The 23237-nt window shown below is 41.2% G+C and overlaps 1 protein-coding gene across 5 annotated transcripts in view; it reads right to left on the reverse strand.

Moving 5' to 3' along the window:
* The window catches only part of CACNA1D (calcium voltage-gated channel subunit alpha1 D), a gene marked incomplete at both ends in the record, with an annotated part of 357356 nt that overhangs the window by 123787 nt on the left and 210332 nt on the right, over window positions 1-23237 (reverse strand). For all 5 annotated transcript variants that reach the window (XM_084248163.1, XM_084248166.1, XM_084248164.1 and 2 more), the window contains 2 exons: window positions 3683-3825; window positions 15087-15226. In XM_084248163.1, coding sequence (XP_084104289.1) covers window positions 3683-3825; window positions 15087-15226 — 283 coding nt within the window. The remainder of the gene's footprint in view (window positions 1-3682; window positions 3826-15086; window positions 15227-23237) is intronic.

Here is a 23237-nt window from a genome sequence, read left to right on the forward strand (position 1 = left end):
GCACATCCATAATTCTTGACGATGCCAGTTCCGCGTGTGACACTCACGTATGAAACTCGGGTATGACAACTTTTAATTAAAATGAAGCCTGAATGTGACATTAAAATGAATGTAAAGATCATCTAATCCAACTCCCTCACTTGACAGATGGAAAAACTACACCCTGGGGAAGGGACTGCTCAGTCATCAAAGTCCTTCATTCATTCAAACACCTCTTTGAACATTTGCCATGTGGTAAGCATAAGGTTGAGAGTTTTCAGGGGACATGAAGATGTATTCTATAATGTACCTTCTCTCAAAGAGGCATTTGAGAAGGAGACATAAGAACCTAACAAGTCACTCTAAAATTCAAGAGGGATGAAAGACACTGCATCTGAGTGGAGAGAAGAAAGGGAACATGGCAGGACCCGAAGGCTGAAGAGAATGGATTTCCAGAGGTGAGCGTGGGAGAGGGAAGAGTATCAAATGCACAGAAGTGAGCAGTGCTGTGTGGGCTCCCAGGTGCCCAGTCCCAATGGGTGGTCATAGAGTGAAAATGAGGAAAGAAAGGCATATCGCAGCTAGTGAGCTTGGTGGTTGTAGGGGGGTTAGAGGACCAGACTTGAGTCCATCAGCATACAGTGGCCTCTTTGGAAAGAGGCAGCAGAGGTGAGAAAGGCTGGGAAGTAGCTGGAGAGTGTGGGCCTATCCAGGTAGGACAGGATGGAAATGGGAATGAGACCCCAGTGCAGCACCTGGGTGTGAGGGAGGAGGAAGACCTCACGGGAACTGAACACTCCGATTATCTGAGCTAGAGTCAAGATGTAATCCCAGTGGCTGACTCAAAACAAGCATGTCAGAAGGAAGCTCCCCTGAATGAGGCAGGTCAAGGGCTGAGGAAGGAGTGGGTGGGAGCAACTCTGGACCTGTTGCATTTCAGCAGCAGCAGCACAGGAGAATGGAAGTTTTTCTAGCATCCTCTCATTTTCTCAACACATATTAAAAAAAAAATGCAGAGATGACAGAATGGTGTGTTAGGAATCAGTACACTGAGCAGTAAGAACACTTATCAACAGTAACAAGGGTTTGCCATTGTAAGAAGTACCTGGGAGGAGGAGGGGTCAGGAGGGGAAGGAAGATGAGAAAGAGGCCCTCATGCTCACAGAGCATGTCTTCCAAGACTTTCACTAAAATCCCAGTGCTGCCTTCAGACAGTTTAATGTTCAAATGGATTCCTTTGGAAAAAATGATCGGGAACATGGTTATTGTTTTTTCCTTCCATGAGGAATAGAGAGAAGGAGAAGGAAAACATCTGTCCTCATCTACTTGAATAGAGTTGAGAATTTTGTGAGTCTTTTTTTTTTAGGCATGGATAGGCCATCCAAAATGGTCACCCGCCAGTTAACACTTCTAACGTCTATGGCAACGAGCCACACATTTCATAAATATGTTTGTGTGTTGAGTATTGTACCTCAAATTGACCAAATTTATGAGATAATGAAGTTGAATCTTAATGTGCATGTATACACCTTCATGACGTTAGGTTCCTTTGAACATTATTGATGTGTACAACAGGTCAAACAGCCTCCAATCAAGGAGGAAATGGATGGAATGAAAGAATCCCTGTCTGGAGTGTTTCGCGACCCACTAGCTGCGTACATATCACTACCTCTGAACAGGACTCTGCCTCCTCGTCTGAAGGTAATGTACACGGATCAGATAATCTTAGGGGCCTTTTATACTCTGATGGGTTAGGATTCTGATAAACCATTGAGTGTGAGTGATTAAGCGTACCACAAATGTCTACACTGCTCTCTGTGGAAATGGGTATTTACCTTCCACTATATGAATAAACATTCACACACACACACACAATCCTGTCTTGTAGGACAGTCTGAGTTATCTCTAGGAGAGACTAGACCACTCCCAGGTAAGTGTAAACAATCACACCTCCCCAGGCATTTTAACAAGTCCAGGTAGAGAAGAAATCACTAATCCACAGCTGCATCACCCCAAGTACTGGACCCCTTTCCCCAAAGCCCATGGGGGTCGGATGAGAGACTTGGGTGGCCCCCACCAGGCAGCCAATACATCTGGCACAAGACTCAGGTTCCCAATTTCCCTGTCAACCTCTGGGAGAGCAGGGTGCAGATCTCTGTCAACTCATAGTCAGTGATGTTTGGGGGGAAGAGGAAGAAATACAACTTAAAACTGGTTTTCAAAAGCATCAGTGACACTGGACCATGCCAGTGTCAGTGAAAACCTCATCAGGCAATGGAGTCCAACAAGGCTTAGTGAGCTCTGAGAATCCTCTCCCACCGGACACTGCACCCACCAAGTCACGGCACCCGCCTGTCTGACACAGCACGTGCCATGGGCAGGCTGCCACCATCTGCTCTTTAGGGGGGGAAAGTTGTCGTGGTTACTTTGAAATTAGATTAAGCTGTAATAACTAAATCTGAAAGAACATGCTTGCTCACTGAACTTCTCATTAAATCATATTACACGTAACAGAGCCAGTCATTTTCAAGGTATTTCTATTTTTCTCAATTGCTTCCAGACAGTTCCATGGTTTTGTGATCTTTTTCAATGAAAATAAATGAACCATCTGGAAAAACAAGTACACAGAAAACACCACTTCCTAAATTTTAACATGTTAAATTTGGAAATCACTATTTTTCCTCCCAGAGGATTTTTGGTGAATTCTGAGCACCAACAGGTTGAGTAACATTTCAAAAACTACTTCTGGAGAGGCAAAATCATGGTCTGTGTGGGTCTGATGGTTCTAGAAGTTATGAAAACCTGCATAGTCTGAGGCCCCACATCCTTCCTGCAGCTGTGGGAAGAGCCACGTCATGACCATAATCCCAGGGAGGTGTCAGGACTCCTACCCGCAGAGCACCTCCGTAGGTGTCCTATGGGGAGTGGGCAGAACTACTGAAGCACACCCCATATTCCTTAGGGACCAGTGGCCTGTATATGGCCAAACCCCTGCTCCACCTCAGCTGGCACTCAACCTGGCCTGGAGGGTCTGCAGCAAGCAGCAAACTGGGGCCCAGAAGAGACAGGCCTGAGACTATGGATGGTACAGCCTCTCTCACCACTGAGGGTCTCCGTGTGCCAGACCATGCACTGGGGGCTCTCCCTGCATTAGCCCATTCAGCACCTTCACAAAGATGCCATCAGGTCCCACATGCAGGGGAAGACACAGCAGAGCCCGATGGGCATGATTCCTCTGGTGAAGACTAAGCCAGCTTTTTAGGAGTTCAGGCCCCTGATGTTCACCACTTTGGAAAAAAAAAAAAAAACAGTCAGATGGGCCTTGCTACACCCTCAGCTACATAACCCACCACTTTCAGAGGGCAGGCCGGGGTGTGGGAGGAGGGAAGCACAGCATGTTGTCACCAAAGGAAAACTAGACTGGAATCAGGAGGCCTGAACTCAGGGTGTCAAGCCACAGCTTACCCCGCCTGCAAGAGAAGATTATCTCTTGTACAGAATCAGGAGACACCACCAGCCCTGCCCCTTCTCGGGCCGTCCCAGGGACCCAAAGGTGCAGCACTTTGCAACTGCGACTCCATGGCCATCTGTGGAGCCCTGGGCTGGTACTACACACCTCAGACACTCTGTTTCATGATCCTGAGACCCACCCAGAAGAAACAAAGTAACAAACTCCTAGCTTTAGGAAGCAAAAAGTGCTTACTGGGCACTCCTGACACTAGTCGAAGTGGTCGTAACACTCGAAAGGCGCGGAGGGCTTTGACATCAAAGCCTCCTGATTTGCCACCAGAGTGGTTACCGCCTTCTGTTTCTTTGGTTAATTGTTCCAAAATTACACTAAACAATCTGAAAGAAGAAGAAGAGAAGAAGAAATGTTAGAGTCTGTCACCCAGGGAAGCAAAACAGGATAATAGTAGTTATTTTTGAACAAGGGCTAATTCTGTGTGGCTGCTGCTTAAATAAAAAGGAAGAGCAATGCAGAGGCAAGAGCCAGGCCGGGAATCCTGAACAGGTCCCCAGGTACAAGGACCAGCAGGGGGTGGATCTCATCCCTTTTCCACCAAAGGAGAACCCTCCAGCAGGTCAAGAGGGGACTCCCCAGAGGTTCACTAATGACAGAATTGTCCAAGCAGAAATGACAGTAATCATAGCAGCTATTATTAATGAAGGTGCACTATATGCTATGTACTTTACATACATTTTCTCATTAACCCTCACAAAACATCATGCAGTAGGAATTAACACCACCATTTTACACTGAGCACACAAGCAAGTAGCTTGTTGATTTCTCTGGTTACTCTGTTCTAGCATCATGCCTAGAACTGTTTCTGACATACAAGAGGCACCCAAAAAATAGAACTGATGAATAAATTGAATGCCTATTGACTACAAAGTCCAAATATTAGCTAAAACATTCTGCCACTTGCAATAGTCACTGACACACCTTCATCCTCAAAGGGGTGTTGAGGAAATGATGTTCGTCACAGGCCGTAGGAGCTGTGTGAACACCAAAACCCATAACCTAAGGTATTAATATTTTCTCTTTGGAAATGTGAATAATATTATATCTGGCAGCCACAACAAATTTTTTTCATCCTCTGAGAAGATTTTTTGGATAAAGCTATTTCCAGGCAATCTGCACATTTGACAGTTCCTTTTGCTCTTTCAAATAAACATTTATTCTTTGCTTGTTTTTCAGAATAAATATAAATTTTCCCTTTTCAAATAGATTCCACTCTGGCCAATCAGATTGTGGGGATGCTTGGCCCAGCAACAAAGAAAAGGTTTCTAAAGTTTAATTAGCAGCCAAAGCAGAAACTCTGCCTTTGCTGGCACATCTCTGGATTGAGATACTGGAGTCCATAAAATGCAGGGTGGTCCAATTGCAGTCCTGATGGGCACAGTCAAATCCTTCTGTCCTCTGGCCCATTTGTTTCGTAACAGTACAGCAATCATGAACAAAGCCACCAAGGTAAGCGGTTCATGGTGAAACAAGGCAGGTCTCTTACCTTTTCAAAGCTGTGGATGGTGGACACTCTTTAGTTATGACTGGGGAACTGTATCAGATTTACAACCATCTGATACACCCCTGCAGCAAAGTTCATGTTAAAAAAAATTTTTTTCCTAACTTCACACCAAGAAAAAGAAAGGAAAGTTCAAACTTTTCTGAAATATGGCAGCCATCGAAATTTTCATCCCAAAGGGTTAGGAAAGTAATTTAAGCAGGTGGTGCCTTAAGACTGCTTTCCAGTACCAGTGTTTTGCAATGTACACTCCCTGGTCCTTTTATCCCGTTCTTGAGCAATGCCCTTGAAAACAGGAGAATAGCAGCTCTCCCATTACCGAGGAGCCTGAGTCAGAGCGCAGAGCTGGGTGCCAGTGCCAGACAGCCAGGGGCATACAGGATCCGGGCTGGCTTCCACGCCTAAGATAAACGAGGCACTAGGAAAAGTCCCCCTTCTCTTTTGGGACTCGGTTTCCCCCTCAGTGAGGAAACTGAATTAAATGATCCAGAGTCCTAACATTCTCTTGCTCTAATATTCTGTGATTCTACACCTTTCACCACTCTCATGCCCAAAAATGTACCATGTGCCTCAAGAGATAAAGGTCATGAGGAGAAACTATTTGATCCTAGAATGTCATTTAAATTTTTTTTAAGTTTATCCCAAGACAGGAGTGAAAAGGAAAGAAGCTAATTAAACTGATATGAGTTGAAATACCAGAATATTCCTCACAAAGTTTAAGTGGCGAATCTGACCAGCAATAAATGAGAGCAGGGGGCTCAGAGTTGGCACACATCAGTTTTGCACTCAGGGACCCACGTCAGCTCCAAAAGACACACTGAGTCATCTTGTGGCCACATCATTAACTTACTTTAGAAATATCATTCACTTTCTTAATGTCACTCTCATTGGAAATCTTAACAAAAGCAGTAGATCAATTTGCTTGCAATGGAAAATCCACTGAATTGGAATACAGCCTTCAGTAGAGAAGTTTAGTGTGTAGGAATTTTATTCAAATGAAGAAATATTAATTTTTCTTTTTTTAAGCTTTTCTCCATTCCTTTTTTTGACTACTATTTATGTATATTTTAGAGCAAGAATAAACTGATGCTCTAAAGTTTCCCAAAAAAAGAGATCAATGAATCTAGTTGGATTTTAGTTTCCTTAGACCTTTTTTTTAAGTTTTTAAATTTTATTAATTTATATGTAATAAAATACACCCATTTTAAAGTATACAAAGAGATGAGTTGAAACAAATGTGTAAGTCCAGGTAACAAGCACCAGAATCAAAACACAGAACATGTCCAAGTTCAGAGCTGGGTAACCACTAAGTGATTGGGTATCACTCTGGGTTGTTCTTTCCTTCTCTATCCTCTTACATGATTGGAATCATACAGAATTTTCTTTTTATTGATCTTCTTTTGCTCACCCACCATGTTTAAGATTCATCCAAGTGGTTACATTTATCAGGAATTCATATACTTTTATTGTTGATTAATATCCCATTTTATAAATATACCACAATGAGTTTACTCAATCACCTGTTGAGAGATATTTGGGCTGTTTCCAGTTTGGCTCTATTATGGACTCTCTTTGTGAAATGTGTTTTAGTTATCTTGGATAAACACCTAAGATTAGTACAAGTAATATAGTCATGTGGGCTGTGTATGATTAAAAATCTAAGCAATCGGGCCTCCCTGGTGGTGCAGCAGTTGAGCGCTGGGTTGTGAAGCTGCCCACAGCCTATGCAGCGCCGGTTCAATCCCTGGCCCGCTGGTGAGGGTCCCACATGACGCGCAGACCTCTCCTGCCGCACCCACTGCTCCCCTCAGCAGTGTACTTCGTCAGTCTGCCTGCTCTGCTCTCTGCTCTGACTCTGGTGAATTCTCTCACCCTCCCGCGCTTCTGACTGTACCCAGTGCCTATATAAATAAATAGATAAATCTTTAAAAAAAAAAATCGAAGGAATTGGCAAAATTTTCCATTTCTACACACAATGTATGAGAGTTCCCGTTACTCCATTTCTTAACAATGGGTGTTTTTACATTTAGTAATACATTTTTCATGTTTAGTGGTCATGGGTATATAATTCCCATTTTTTAATATTTTATTTTATATAATTCTTACATCATTTTTCATTTTTGCACAATGTATGCATTTTCATTTTGGTTATATTCCCCACACAATTGCACCCCCCCTTATTTTGACCCTTCCTTTCCCCTCCCCCCCATTGTGTGCCTCTGGTTTTTAGTTGCCTGTTGATTTTGATTTTTACTTTATATTAATTAGTCTTTTTCCTGGTCCCTTATTTAGGTTTTCTAAATTCCTGCTACGAGTGAGACCATCCAGTATTTTTCTTTTTCTTTCTGACTTATTTAGCTGAGACTGATCTCTTTTAGCTCCATCCATGTTGCTGCAAACTGCATGCGTTTATCTTTTTTGATTGCTGAGTAATATTCCATTGTGTATATGTACCACATCTTCTTGATCTAGTCATCTATTTTGGGGCATTTGGGTTGTTTCCATAGCTTAGCTATTTTAAGTAGTGCGGCTATAAACATAGGGATGCAGGTGTTCTTTGGAATTGATGTTTCTTTGTCCTTTGGGTAAATACCTAGGAGTGGAATTGCTGGATCATATGGAAGCTCTATGTTTAGTAGGTTAAGGAATCTCCACACAGCTCTCCATAGTGGTTGGACCAGTTTGCACTCCCACCAGCAATGCAGGAGAGTTCCTTTTTCTCCACACCCTCGCCAACATTTGTTGTTGCTAATATTTTTAATATGTGCCATTCTCGCTGGTGTAAGATGGTATCTCATGGTAGTTTTGATTTGCATTGCCCTGATTACAAGTGACGTTGAACATTTTTCATATGGCTGTTGGCCATTTGCATTTCCTCTTTGGAGAAGTTTCTTTTTAGCTCTTCTGCCCATTTTTTGACTGGATTATTCTTTGTTTTTGTTGAGTCTCATCAGCTCTTTGTAGATTTTTGTCATCAGTCCTTTGTTGGGTGCAAAAACTTTCTCCCAGTCGGTGGGGTTTCTCTTTGTTTTGTTTATTGTCTCTTTTGCTGTGCAAAAGCTCTTTAATTTGATGTAGTCCCAGCTGTTTATCTTTGCCTTCACTGTCACTGCTCTGGGTGATGTGTCTGTAAAGATGTCTGTGAGGTACATGTCATGTAGTGTTTTGCCTATATTTCCTTCTATATATTTATGGTTTCAGGTCTTATGTATGATATATAATTTTATATTATTGCTGTTTTCTAAAAATTTTATGTTGGAGGATTATGAGTGCTTTGGTGTGGAAGGTGATAACATACACCTGAAAAGGAATAAGCCTATCTAAATCATGTACAATATTATAAACTAAAGTACCTCAAGAAAAAATAGGTGAAAAAATTAAAAACTGAAATAAAATGTATGTGCTTTTCAATAAAGGAAACTCTTTAATATATCATTTTTAAATTACATGTATTGAGATAATCTAATTTAAAACTATATATTTAAAACTGTATATATTTTAGGGGTATAGGTTCATAACTTAACAAATGTATGTTATTATACCATGCCCACCAACAAAGACCCAATAATCCTCCATCACAAAACAAACCCTTGAAATCTGAGGGTAGAACTGAAGCTACCAGAGGGGTACTGAAGCTACAGGAGGTGGCAGTAAGAACACAGGAAGGAAGGGGCTCAATGGACTATGGTGCAGGATTATTGAGGCTTTGGTGGTAGGTGTGGCATGATAATATTTATAGAGGTGAGAAACTATACCCCCAAAATATATACATTGTTGTAAATCAACAATGCCTCAATAAACATAATTAAAAATAAAGGATATTAAAGGATTTTGGACTTTATTTTTCCTTTTCCTTTTTTATTGGAAAAAAAAAAGGGGGGGAGGGCATTAGAACATTTCAGTTGCTCACGGAGAATTACCTGTGCATATACATTAGTTCACCACTGAAGGCCAAGTCTATACTTCAGTCTACCATTAGTCCCTTTTATTTCAATTTACCTACCCTCTCACCTCCCTTCTGGTTATCCTTCTGGTAACTAATTAATATCATAGTCCAAAAGTTTATTCTTGCTTTATTGAATTCTCTCGCCACCACATGAGTGCTATCATAGTGTTTGTTTTTTACTTACTGGCTAATTTCACTAAGCAAAAGTCCAGTAGGTCCATCCATGTTGTTGCAAATGGTAGGACTTCATCTTTTTTTTTCCCAATAGCTGAATAGTATTAATTCTGTATACACCACATCTTCTGAACATAAACTGGTATAGCCATATGGAAAGTAATACAGAGAACCCTCATTGTGGTTTTAATTATCATCTCTCTAATTACCAGTGATGTTGAACATGTTCATAGGTGCTTGTTCGCTATTTATGTCTTTTGTGAAGATCTGTTGATATCTTCTGCTGCACATTTATATATTGGTTTGTCTTTTTATCAAGTCGTAAGAATTCTTTATAGATTCTGAATACAGGTCCTTTGTGAAATATATGTATTATGAACTTTTTTTTCCCAGCCTGTGCCTTATTTTTTCATTTCCTTCACACTCTATTTTGAAGAGAAGTTTAAATTTTGATAGGGCCCAAATTCAGTTATTTATTTTTGGTCAGTTCTTTTTATGTCTAGGAAATTTCTGCCTACTTCAAGGTCATAAAGATTTTCTCTTAGAAATTTTGTACTTGTAGGTTTTACATCTAAGTCTATGATAATATGTAATATTTGTATGTGTTTTTAAGGTAATATTTTATACATCTTTTTTTCATATGGATCAATAGTTGTTAAGCACCCTATGTTGAAAATAATTTCCTCAATCCACTGAATTATTAAGAGACTGTGTCTAGAATCAGTGAACTACATACACTTCTAGATGCCCCACTCTGTCCTGTTCATCTTCATGTCTACTTCTCATGTTAGTATCACACTATCTTCACTACCCTGGCTTTAGAGGCCCTGGCTTTGTTTATAAAGATTTTTTTAGTGGGGGGGGCTAGTCTAGAGACTCTCTAATTTCTATATCAATTGTACTTTTTTTTCCTATATCAATATTAGAACAAATTGCTGTCTCCTGCTGGGATTTAGATTAGGATCCAATCTACAGCTCAGTTTGGGAAGAACAACAACTCAACAAGATTGTGTCTTCCAGTCCATAAGCATGTATCTCATTCCACTGATTTAGGTCATCTTCAATTTCTCTCAGCAATTTTTAGCTTACACTACACTGTGTATTCATGAATAGTTCATGCTTTTGTTGTATATAGCAATGTCTTTAAAATTTTATTTTTCAGTTGTTCATGACTACTATATAAAAATTCATGCTTTTATACCCAACTTTTTATCCAGAAACACTGTTAAATTCATTCCAGAAATATAACTTTATATGATTTTATTCTTCTTAAATTCAGCAAGTCATGTTTTATGGCCCATATTATGTCTCTTGCTGAATATTCTAAGTGCATGCAAAAAGAACCTGCACTCTGCTGTTGGAGGAGTAGTCTAGAAATGTGAAGGGAAGCTATCTGACAGCACTAGCCAAGTCTCCCTATATCCTTAGTGGTATTTCATCTAGATGTTCTATCAGCACTCCTCAAAGAGAACTTAAAAGTTGAACTCCAACCATATATCTGTCCATTCCTCCCTTCAGTTCTGTTTTTGTGATGAGTATTCTGAAGCTCCTTTATTATATGCATGTATGTATGGAGGATTAGGATTATTGCATCCTATTGATGAATTAACTCCTTTATCATTATGAAATATCTTTGTTTACCCTGGACAGTATTTTTTGTTCTGAAGTCTGCTTTGTTGAATATTCATTAATATAGCCACACTAGCTTTCTTCAATTAGTTTTTGCATGATGTTTTTCTGTTCTTTACTTTCAAATTATTTGCAACTTTATATTTAAAGACTTCTTATAAACAAATTTAAAAAAGATTTCTTGTAGACACTATGGAATTGGGACTTGGTTTTTAATATGTAAAATCTGATAAACTATTTTAATAAGGATTTAAATCTACCATCTTGCCATTTGTTTTCTCTTTGCTCTGTCCATTGTTCCTCTTTTATTCTCCCTGTTCTTTTTTAGCTTTTTCTTTTAAAAAAAAATCCATTTACTCCCCCAACATAAGCTTATTAACTATATTTCTTAACTTTTCTAGTGGCTAATCTACAGCAAATGTCAGCAAAAATTTTCTGTAAAGTTTAGTCAGATAGTAGACTTTCAGTTAGGTTAGCCAGATAGTAAATATTTTAGGATTTGCAAACTTAACCTACCCAACCTTGCCATTCTAAGACCAAACAGTCTTAGACATAAGTCTCCAATAAAATTTTATTTGCCAAACAGGCAGCAAAATATTTTGTCAAAACATTTTTTAAAAGGCAGTAAACCAGATTTAGTCTATAGACCGAAGTTTGCTGGCCACTCCCTGGTGTTTACAATATACACATTTAACTTATCACTTGCCTGTCTTTAAATAGTTGATCATCCACCTGCTATACAAGCACTTTTCAATAGTTTACGACTCTATTCTTGTTCCTCTCATTTGTACTACTGTCACATATTTTACTTTTATAGAACCTGTAAATCCTACAATAATTACTTTTGCTTTGAATAATCAATATTGATTGAATAATCAATCAACTTTTAAACTGGATTTTTAAATGAGAAAAACATTTTTATATTTATCCATGCATTTACCCTTTCTAAAGCATTCTAATCACTTTTGTATCGACCTGTATTTCTATCTAGTGTCACCTTCCCCGGTGTGAAATTTAACAATTTGTGGAAGTACAGACCTACAGGTGATGAATTTTCAGATTTGGCTTGTCTGACTTTTTTTTAAAATTCCAATTTGAAAGATATCTTCAATGACTTTTGTTTTATTGAATTCATGTTTGTTCTCTCTCTACACCACATATAAGTGTTTGTTTTCTATCTGGTTTGTTTCACTAAGCATAATTCCCTGCAAGTCTATCCATGTTGTTGCAAAAGGAAGAATTTCATCTTTTTATAGCTGAGTCGTATTCCACTGAGTACATAGACCATTTTTATTTTAATCTGGTTGTCAACTGATGGGCACTTGGGTTGTTTCCAGTTCTCATCCGTTGTAAACAGTGCCACATTAAACATGAGGGTGTATTCACCTCTCTTAATTAGTCATTACAGATGGGAAGGGAAAATGGGGGGAAGGTAAGTAAATTGGGACAAAGAGAACAATGGTATGGTGAAGGATAAAATTGGACTTTCAGTTGTAAATGTAATGTAGTATATCACATGCTGATTCTCAATGATGGACACCTAAAACTTACATACTGTTCTAATGCAGTTACTTCAAAAAAAAAAAAAAAATCCGGTGGATATTTTCCTCTAGCACTTTAAAGATGTCTCTATCAGCGAAATAAATGAGAAAGAAAAAAGAAAAATACCGTATGGTCTCACTCATAGCAGGAATTTAGAAAACCTAAATAACAGACCATGAAAAAGACTAATCAATACAAAGTAAAATCAAAATCAACAAGCAACTATAAACCAGAGACATGCTGTGGCGGGGAGTTAGAGGGGCAGGGAAAGGAAGGACTAGAGTCAAAATAAGGGGGGAGGTGCAATTGTATGGGGAATACAACTAAAATGAAAATGCATACATTGTGCAAAGATGAAAAAAGATGTAAGAATTATATAAAATAAAATACTTAAATAAAAAAATGTTTTAAAAAAAAAAGGATGTCTCTATTGTCTCTGGCTTGCATCACTGCTGAGGGGAGATCTGCAATATTATCATCCTTTGACTTTTAAGATTTTTTTACCTTTGGTTTTGCACAATTTGATCGTGATGATGATGTTCCTTGATGTAGCTTTCTTTATGTTTATTTTGCTTGGGCTTTGTTGAGCTTCTTGGATTTGTGAGTTTTTAATTTTTCATCATATTTAGAAAACTTGGAAACACATCTTCAAATATTTTTTTCTGCGTCCCTTTTATCACCTCTCTTCTGGGACTTCAAAGGCAGTCCTTTCCTTCATGGTTACTCTTTGTGTTGCTGTTAAGTCTTCAAGTTGTTCGATTTTTTTTTCTTCTATTGTCTCTAAATTGCCATTAAGCCAATTCAGGGAAATTTTCATTTCAGATTTACCTCTTAGTTCTTTAAGTTCCACTTGTTAATTTTTACCATTGTCCCTTCTTTCTCATTTTAGTCATAATTTCCTTAAGTCCCTATCTGAAGAGGTGAGAACCTGTACCACTGAACCATGTACAGTATTCAGAGTCTTTAACTTTACATACCAAAACTGGTTGCAGCTAGATTTTCCATTGACCATAGTTTGCCAGACGCTACCCTACAGCTAGTTCAGCCCTACTACTAATGGCCCTTCTGGGGTGTCTAAAGATAGTCCAGGTGTTCAGTAAGGTCTTTCCAATGCTTCAGAACTTGAGTATCTTCCAGGCCTGTGTGAGCTCTGGTTATTATTTAGCTTACAGTTCCACACTCTCACCCTAGCTTTTCTTTTTTTCCCTAGTATTACTGATTGCCTGGCCTCCTAGATTTCACCCCATGTAAGTGTAGCTTAGTTTCAGACAAAATTCAAGAGGACCTGATATGTATTCGTGGAGCTTTTTCTCTGGATAGCTCCCTTCTCTTCCATGTTAGGCCTCTTAAATGTCAACTTCCCTGAACCTTTGTTTCTGTCATTTCAACCCAATGAAGCCACCACACTCTACTTGCTTCCTTTTTTTTTTTTTTCCTTGGCCTCACTATAGTCTGAAAAATGTCTTCAGGCAAAAAGCCGAGGTAATTTTAGGGGAGGAAATAAAGAAACAGAGCTAAGCATCTCTGTCCTTTATCTGAACAGAAATTCCAGAGTCTGGAGAAGCACAGCAAGATTATTCTAGAACCAATAGATTTGCAAGGGCTCCTGCTTGCCATTCCTTGTTAGAGCTCACCAAATTCAGGAAGGCATAAAGCACACACCAAATGCCACCACTTCATTTTAGTTGCACTACCTTTGCAGTGCAATGTACTATGCCTTATGCCAATGTACTATGGTGCTTTTTGAAAAAGCTAAAATTTTTTTCTAAGATTCATTATCCCACTGGGCAACTACTTTGGATCCCATTTTAACTTCGAAGCCTTGAAAGGACAGGCTGAAATTTTACCCACTGTTCCAATAGTCATCAGTATTTGTCTCCTATTAAAAGCCAAAGGATTCATGATAAGAAGAAGAATCCAAAAGAAAAACACTGTGCTGAACTGCAAAAGCTGCCAAAGACAACTAAACAAAATCATGGAGATAAATACAGAGAGGCCATTTAACAATCTCTCTGTATAGGAACAAATGTAATTTTTAGGAGTCATCCATCTCACAGCTGGTGTTTTCGATTCACAAAGGAATATATCTTATATTCTTAGGTGGGTACTTGGCATAAAGGCCCAGCAGACCTCTGACCCTGGTTCCTTTTTCTCCTGCTAGCAGTATTTCCAGGTGTGAAAGGAACAGAATAATACAGGCCACTATTTTTAATTAAACATTCTCTCACTGAAACTCTTGGTGTCTTCTTCCTGTGACAGAATTTCAGGAGAACGCTTGCTACTCTGTATTTTCTGGTCTATTTCCTTTCATGCCAGATAGCTGACATTATTCAGACACTTGTTTTGATATTTTAAATGGAAGAGGAGCATGCCAAAGTTTTTTCTACAAGTCAGCAGAAAAAATTAATAGTTTTGCTCAAGGGATATTGAATAGCAGAGGACCTCACTGTGGTGGAGGCATTAGTACTTCTTTATTGTTTTTTTTTTAACTCAGCAGGGTGCTAAGTGTAAAAGTTCTCCATTTGACTCTAGTCACCTGCAAGGCATGTTTGTGAAGACTCAGGCCCCTGTTGGGTGAACGAACCCTCACCTATCAAGAGCTTAGATTTCCTTTTCTAACACCTGACAACAATAAGAATCTCAAACCACTGCCCGAAGGTTGACAGTGGCATTGCCAGTCTTCAAACAACTCTGTGCAGTATGGCTACCTTCCCTCCCGAGACCGTGTCTTCTGTTACTCCCCACCTCCCATTTTGCAAACAAACATTTCCCCCCAAATAAAAGGGACTTACCCTACTATTACTATAACAAAATCCAGTAAATTCCATCCATTCCTAACATAAGCATTAGGATGTAGCAATAATCCATATGCTATAATCTTCAAAAATGTCTCGACTGTAAAAATAATCAGGAAGGCATATTCTACTTTTTCCTGTGAAGAGAAACAAACAACAACAAAAAAAGGAAGAAAAGAAAAAGGTATTAGAATCATTATCTCAGATATATAAGCATTTTTTCTCCAAGCAAAATTTTATTACAGGAAGTAGAACAATTAACACTGCACCTGGGCCAGGAAGGCATTTTAATTCTAACACTGAATTTCTCATAAGCAACTAAGTGTAAAACACTTTTCATTCCAAGCTACATGATTGCATTTTGCCACCTGCCCCAATGCGTGTGCAATGAGTCTGCCTGGGACATAACGGGCATGTTTGTTATTTGCACACATTTGCAAAACGCAGCATGTTTTCCTCCTGAGATTGCCAAATTGGGCCCAGAAAAAGCACCAGGGTTCAACAAAGATTCCCACAGCGGCTCTGAATAGAACATCCTTTGGAAAAGATGAAGATTCATCTGCTTTGACCCCCTCTTCTTTGGTTTATATCTGACTTGGAAGTGAGGATCAGCTTTGTCACTCGGCAGCAAGGTGACCTTGGGCAAGTCCCTACTCTCCACCGGATCAAAGTTTCCTCATATGCACAGTACAGGGGGGCTGGCAAATTCAGGATGACCAATCCATTCCTGTTTATTGGCGGGCACCTCTCCTGCCACCTCCCCCTGGCACCTCTGAGTCATCACCTTGCACTTTTCCAGGGAGCCTGGGCCCAGCCTCTGAATCCATCTCAGTCAGCAGCCCCGGCAGCCATTCCCATCTGGCTGCACCACCCTCCAAGATGCCCCCCGTCAGACTAGCTGATTCTTAGAACCTTTCCATTTCCAATGTGTGAGAATCTGAACTCTAGAAAACACCTCCATCAGCAGGTCTAAAATTTTCACCTCTTTTATCCAGATTTTCTTTTTAGTTTCAGTTGCCTTAGAAATATGGACCAACGGGGATGTGTACAATCAATTTTACCAGAGGCATTCCCTGGCAAGAAGCTACTTAAACAGCAACTAAATGAAAAATCATCAGTAACTGAAACTCTTTCATGTGAGCCATAAAGTCTTCCAGTACTGATTTTACTTTGTGAGACCTGAGGAAAGTTACCCATACCTTAGGAAAATGGAAATCATGAAATTCACTCTTTAAGACACTGAGAGCAAGAGGTCAAATGCATTTGGCTCAGCAAACACTGAGTGAGCACCCCTTGTGCACAGCGGCACTGCACCAACAGGAGGGCTTAGGTGAACATCAAGGATGATCCATTATCCTTGAAAGGTTTAGCCAGGCAAGGGAGTGGGGGTTTCCGAAGGTGTACACAGAGAATATCCCAGGAGAGGGAACTGACAAAGAGCAATTCTGCATCCTGAGCCTCCGATGTGCCCAAGGGTGAGTCCACTTCTCCGCTGCCAGGACTTGGTTTTATATGACCACTATTTTACCTGAGCCACCCTGGGCCTGGCAGCCTGCCACCGGAGTGCTACCCCTCTGTCACCAGGAAGTCCCTGTCCTGGGCTGAACCTCCCAGTATATGCCACTGCATCCTTCTTCCTGACCACCAGGAAAGCCATCCAGCCTCTGTGGTACCCCAGCCTTCACCCCGTTCTGGGATCCCCAAGTCATGACTAAAAGCCAGTTCACCCAAAGTTCCTTCCCAGGTCCCAGACATTCCCAGCCTGCTCTCCAGGTTGGATACTGGGAACACCATCACAGTGGTCTAGTAAATTCTGCTGTGATGTGAACTTGCCAGATTCAGTGTTTTCAGTTTTACAAGATGGCTCCCCACTTTCATAGCTCTGCCTCTTCACACTCCCCCCAAAAGGCCTGTCTGGGCCTGGCTCATCTATACATCCCATCCCTTCACCAGCATCAAAGACCTTCCTTGACAGAGACCCTGACCCTGCAGAGCCACGCTCCTGGCTGGGTGAGTGGCCTGGGGAGACACGCCTAGCCTGGCAGCACCCGTGCCCCTTCCTGCCACATACAAACCTCCAAGGACTCCTTGTTTACGCTTCATGTTCCCTGTGAGCCTCTTGTGAGCAAGAGCTCATCTTCCTCTTCATGGCCATATCCCTGATGGGGTGCCCCCAAGGGAGGCACATTCACACCACTGTGTGTTTTATGAGGAAGAAGGACCCACTTTTCCAGTAGGTAGGGAGAGGAGAGGCAAGAAGGCTTAAAGGGGGTAACAATAGTAACTCTGAGAGCTAAGAGGAAATCCAATTCTGTTGCTTTAACCAGAAGCAAAAATCCCTACAATAAGGATCCACTTGGCTTGGATGAGACCCTGGCCATCAAATGCAGATCATTAGTATGTTTTCGAGACTCGGAGTTCTAACAGAACAAGATAAGCTGAAAACAGCTCACTGATTTTACAATTTCTTTTCCCTTTTTATCCTTTCTGTTTTATTTACTAGGCCAGGAAGGAAAAAAAGAAGGTTTTTGCTGCCATCAATATTCATAGCAGTTACATCCCTACGTCAACACAGTGCTATACTTTAGAGCAGAAAAACAAGGCAGGGAACAGAGAGTACACCTACCAAACACAGCTTGTTTTTCCTCTTTGGCTTCTATTCTAAGTAATTTTGCCATAATAATGCAAGGGTCATTATTGTGACTGAATTGTTTAGGGTTCTTTTATCCCCTTTCTCTTGCCCTCCTCTCTTTTTTTAAATAATTTACTTTTTCTAAAATCCTTACAGCATTACTTGATGGGACTGATTATAAGAAATATAACCTCACTTTAATGTGGTTCTTTATTACAGAGACTCTACCAATCGCCAGCCTGGAGAGCACAGCAGACCTGACTGCAGGAGACCCATGTCGCCCTGGGCTCCAGCCCTGCCATGAGCAAGGGCGTGCAGGAGGCGGGGAGCAGCACCGTCTGCAGAGGCAGGGCCCTGCGTCTCTGAATCAGAGATTGTAAGGCAGTGTTACCTCAATTTAAAGAATTATAAAACACGCTACTCAAAGTAAGTCAGAAGGAAAACTTACTGGATAGTCTCACTTACATGCAGAATATAGAGAAACCAAACAAAAGGTCAAGAAAAAGATAAAACTAGCAAGCTGACCCTAGATCTGAGGCACACAGTAATGAGGGGGAGAGAAAGGATAAGTTAAAACAGTGGAGGGAAGAGCACAAGGGAATATGGTGATGGCTCAGGGGTGATATGGTGGCGGGAGAACTATGGGACTACAAGGATGTAAGAAAATAAAAATTTAGGGCCTCCCTGGTGGTGCAAGGGGTAAAGTCACAGTACTATAAAGCTATCCGCTGCCTCTGCAGCACGAGTTCGATCCCTTGCTTCCCATCTGGCCCATCCTGCGACACGGAATCTGAGCCCCTTGGCAGTAGGTGCATTCTACACTTGGCAGCCATGAGCCTCCTCATCCAGCTCCACCACTAAGATGGGTGGCCCACCTCAGTCATCTTGCTTGGCCATTCAGAACTCCCTATTTCAATTGAATTCAACAGCATTCACAGGTGTATCTACTCTGTAGCCAGAACATTCCTGAACACTGGGGATCTAAAGAAGATTAAGATATCTTTCATGTCCTGAAGGGAGAAAGCAGGCACACACATAAAAACTTCAAGACACAGCAGGTGACAAAAACTAAAGCAGAGGTCTGGGAATCTCCTGTGGAGAAATGGGGGATGGAGTAACTAATAATGTCCAGAGCATTTGGGAGTTTCTTGAAAAGCACAGGACTATATCAGGTTTAATTTCCTGCATCTGGCATCCCCAAGGACCACTATAATCTGTCCGTGCTGTACCTTCCAACAACGCACAGGTATCTGGCACCCCACCAGGTATAGGGCCACTGCCCTACTTGACTCCCCGTCCTCCTCCATGCTGCCCTCTGCTCAGTCTGTCAGGTCCCATATATCCTGCATTCACGTCGTATTCGCTGGGACCTCAGCTCGTCAGTGCTGCTCTTCTCCATGACTGAGAGCACTTCTGTCTGTTTACCTAATTCCTGTTCCACCCTTTCAGTGAAGACTAAGGAGTTTCATATTCTCTGAAACTACTCAGCTTCCTCTTTTACAAAACTGATGTACTTATAGGATACAGACAGGACCACCACATGCTGCTGCCTCTTCTCCCCAGCACCCCTGCAGCAGACCCACTCATCAGTCTTCCGACAGCACTTCCCCCACTGCTCCCTAATGCAGCCTTATAGGGCACCCCATCAGGCACTACCCATCAACCAGAATGGGCACATGAATCACAAAGGTATGGCACCCCAGAGTTTAGAATCATACCACAGTTGGCATTTAACCATGAAAACAAAGCAGAACACTGGAGCACCACGTATGTGTGAGGCACAAGAGAGAGCAAAGAAGGGCAAGGCACCGTCCCTGCTTTCAGGAGGTCGTGGTCTAGTTGGGATGGTGAACCTACCAATGTGTTGCCTTACATTATTTGCAGATTGTCAATTCTTTGAGAACAAGTGCCACTGCATCTACTTCCTGGTGCTACAGATGCTCTTACAGTAGAGAACTGAACACTTAACAAAAAAAGAGGCCTCAAAAAATACCAAAATGACATCATTCCACACAAAAAAAGGAAAAATAGAGCCATGATCCCTTGACAGAATTTCTAAACATATAGGCGAAGACCTTGTCTCACTGTTAAGGAGTCCTAAAGAAGTTATAACTCCCGGGTCAGAATTCCATTCAACCTCTCCTAGCTGGAGCTACACTTTTTCTAAACTGTGGCAGACCTGTCCTGTTCTGACATCTCAGGTCAACGTGGATGGCAACAGGATTATGTGCCCTCTGTGGGGTTGATCAAAGTAGCTCATTGCCTCCCTGGGATCTATGGGGTCCAGTCCATATGACCAAACACCTCCCAGTTTAAAAAAAAAAGTCTTTTCGGGCCTCCCCTGGTGGTGCAGCGGTTGAGCGCTGGGCTGTGAAGCTGCCCGCAGCCTCTGCAGCACCAGTTCGATCCCCGGCTGCCAGCAAGGGTCCCACATGGTGCAACAGACCTCTCCTGCCGCACCCGCTGCTCCCCTCAGCAGTGTATTTCATCAGTCTGCCAGTTCTGTTCCCCGCTCTGGCTCTGGTTAATTCTCTCACCCTCCCGTGCTTCTGACTGTACCCAGTGCTTGTATAAATAAATAAATAAATCTTTAAAAAAAAAAAAAAACTTTTCTCATTAGCATTGGCTAGTTTGCGTGACATGAGCCAAATGCTCCAACACGTCCACCTCCACGGCTAAAAAGTAAGAAATAAGCAAACATTTCAAAATGGCAGGAACTACATAAGTTTAAACTCACACATTTCATTCTGGCAGGAAAGCCATAATTCCTTTTCTCCATTTACAAAAGTAAACAAAAGTCTTTCAAATGTGTATATGGTTCAATTCCTTGTATCTGAATTTTAAACGAAATCACATCTCATTCCCCTGATGCTCATTGGGATCCATGTAAACATACCAGTTGCACATCTGGACACAGCACTTGGCCCTAGAAAGTACTTGCCAGTCACAGCTCAGCTGATGGTCCAAGCTACAGAGGAAGACTGGCAGAGAAGAGATTATGATTTCCATTTCACATATGAAGGGGACCCTGAGTTACTTCAAAGTCAACAAACAACAGAGATTAGCTGTTGTGCTCTCTGCCTACTTCCCCACGCTGTCCTACACCTGCCACGTCTCACCTGGGCTTCCCCAGGGTTCTACCTTGGCCACACGATATGGCCTCCGCCTAGGGTCAGTCCCCTAAACAACATCTACTGAATAACCTGAGGGTGCTCAGTAGGTAAGTATTTGACAGGGTGGGGTCACCCAGATTAAGTGAACCTCTGGTTATGTCCTTGGGAGCATTTTCAGCTAGAACAGGAGAGGAAGACTCTGGGGTTGGGCTCTGGCTCTGCCACCTGACTTTGGGGACTCAGGCAAGGGACCACCCCTACTTGGCACAGCTTCCTAATCACACAATGAGAGCAAGGGTAGGGACTGCCTAGGTTTGCTGCTGAGTGTAAGTTAGGAAACACATGTAACTGTGAGCCATGGTATGTGTGCAGCAGGCGCCCATGGGCACTGCCCCCTCCCTTCATTACAAAGGCAAAAGGGTGGATATGGGCTGGTTGGTGGGGAATGACGGCGCATTCAGTTCTGCACCATAAAAGCCACTCTTTGGGATACAGAGCCCTAATTCATGGTTGCCTTTTCCCCAGTGAATGTGCTAAGACCACGGGAACATAATTCTTTCTCAATAAATTTATGAATCAAAGCTTAATTATAGAGTCTGTAATTAAGGCACATTTTTATACATTTACTCAGCAGATTGATAACTCCACGCCTATAATTCACCATTGTATTAGAAAGTAAAATTAAGTTAAAAAACAATGGGTCTTTTAAAAACCAGGTACCACCCATTTGTGTCCCTGAAGTAGAAATCAATACACAGGGCCTCCCCGGTGGCACAGCGGTTGAGCGTTGGGTTGCGAAGCTGCCCGTGGCCTCTGCGGCGCCGGTTCGATCCCCGGCTGCTCCCCTACCACCGGAGGAGGGTCCCACAAGGCGTGCAGACCTCTCCTGCCGCCCGCTGCTCCCCTCAGCAGTGTACTTCGGTCCTTCTGCCTGCTCTGCTCCCCGCTCTGGCTCTGGTGAGTTCTCTCACCCTCCTGCGCTTCTGACTGTACCCAGTGCATGTATAAACAAAACAAACAAATAAATAAATAAAAATAAAAAAAAAAAAAAAAAAAAAGAAATCAATACACAAGTCAAGGAGTGAGCCAAACAGAGTTTCTGCAGATCATTTCTGCAGACCAACTCTGGGAAAGAGAGCAGGGAGCATCTAATAGGCCAAAGTTGTTTGCATCGATCTGCCGCCAGTCAATCCCCTTCCTCATCTGTCACTTAACAGCCCCCAGCAGCTGGAGGACAGTCTCTGCCACCACCCCCCAAGCTCAGGATCCACACAGGTTTGCCACAAGCAAGTCTACTCCAGGAAAACCAATAGCTCCAGAAACAGTTACTAACGGGTTCTATTTGGTGAGATGGATAGGGCAAGGTGACAATCACTGGTGTTCTTTTTAAAAGCAAATTGTTATTATTTATATTTATATTAATATTAATCTTATATATTATTTTGTTTATTACCCCAAAACAACTTCAGGCAACAAAAACATAAGCATTTGAAGTAGGTGAGAAATGGAAAACTATATGGCTGTTAAAAAGGTGGTAGTAGATCTATATGTAAGGGCAGGGAAGGATGTTCATGTACATTACTGCAGGAATAGTGTGAGTAATATGATCCCCTTGAGCTCTGAGAATATCTCCTAATAAGTCTGTCTGCAGCTCAGACACCCAAAAGCAAAGAGGTTGCCTCTGAGAGCATGATCACAGGGGACTTTCTCTACTTTTAGGTGCCTCTCATTTTTCTGAGCTTTTCTAACTGAATGTCTTTCACTATAAAATCAGTTGAAACTAAATATTCAGGACAAAAGAATAAGGTTAGAAAGAAAAATTAACAAGGAAAAGGAAATAAAATGAAACAGAATAAGCCATTATAAAGATTTATATGGTAAAGACCTATCTCTATTAATATGGTTCTGAGATTTCAAATAACTAATGTGAAAGAAGAAAATCAAACCTGTGACACAAGTCACCTTATTCTTTCAATGAAATTTTGTTCTCAGCACAGAAAAGTATTTCTCCAGAGGATTTGCACAGAGAGAAGAATCAGCCTGACAATATGAATTGAGCACCAATTACGGGAATAGGATAATTATTTGCCTGTCTTCCTGGAATATATACTGTAATGGAGGAGAGATGATTTTTTTTAATGGAATTACATATGAAACTAACTTTGCAGTTTACATCCAGCAGTTTTTGAAAAATCAGACAAAATTTAAAATATCAAAATTTAGCAAGAGTATGTATACTTTAATCAAACTCTTATTTCAGATGGCATACATACATGTTTGGGAGTTACAATGTAAAACATATTTATTACTCTTGGCCAAGGTAAAAATAAATGTTGAAAAGCACACTTTAGAAGCAAACAATCTGAACCCACGCTAAACATAAATGGGGATAAACAGCCACTC

Source organism: Talpa europaea (assembly GCF_964194135.1).
Source record: "Talpa europaea genome assembly, chromosome: 11".
In the NCBI taxonomy this organism is placed as follows: Eukaryota; Metazoa; Chordata; class Mammalia; order Eulipotyphla; family Talpidae; genus Talpa; species Talpa europaea.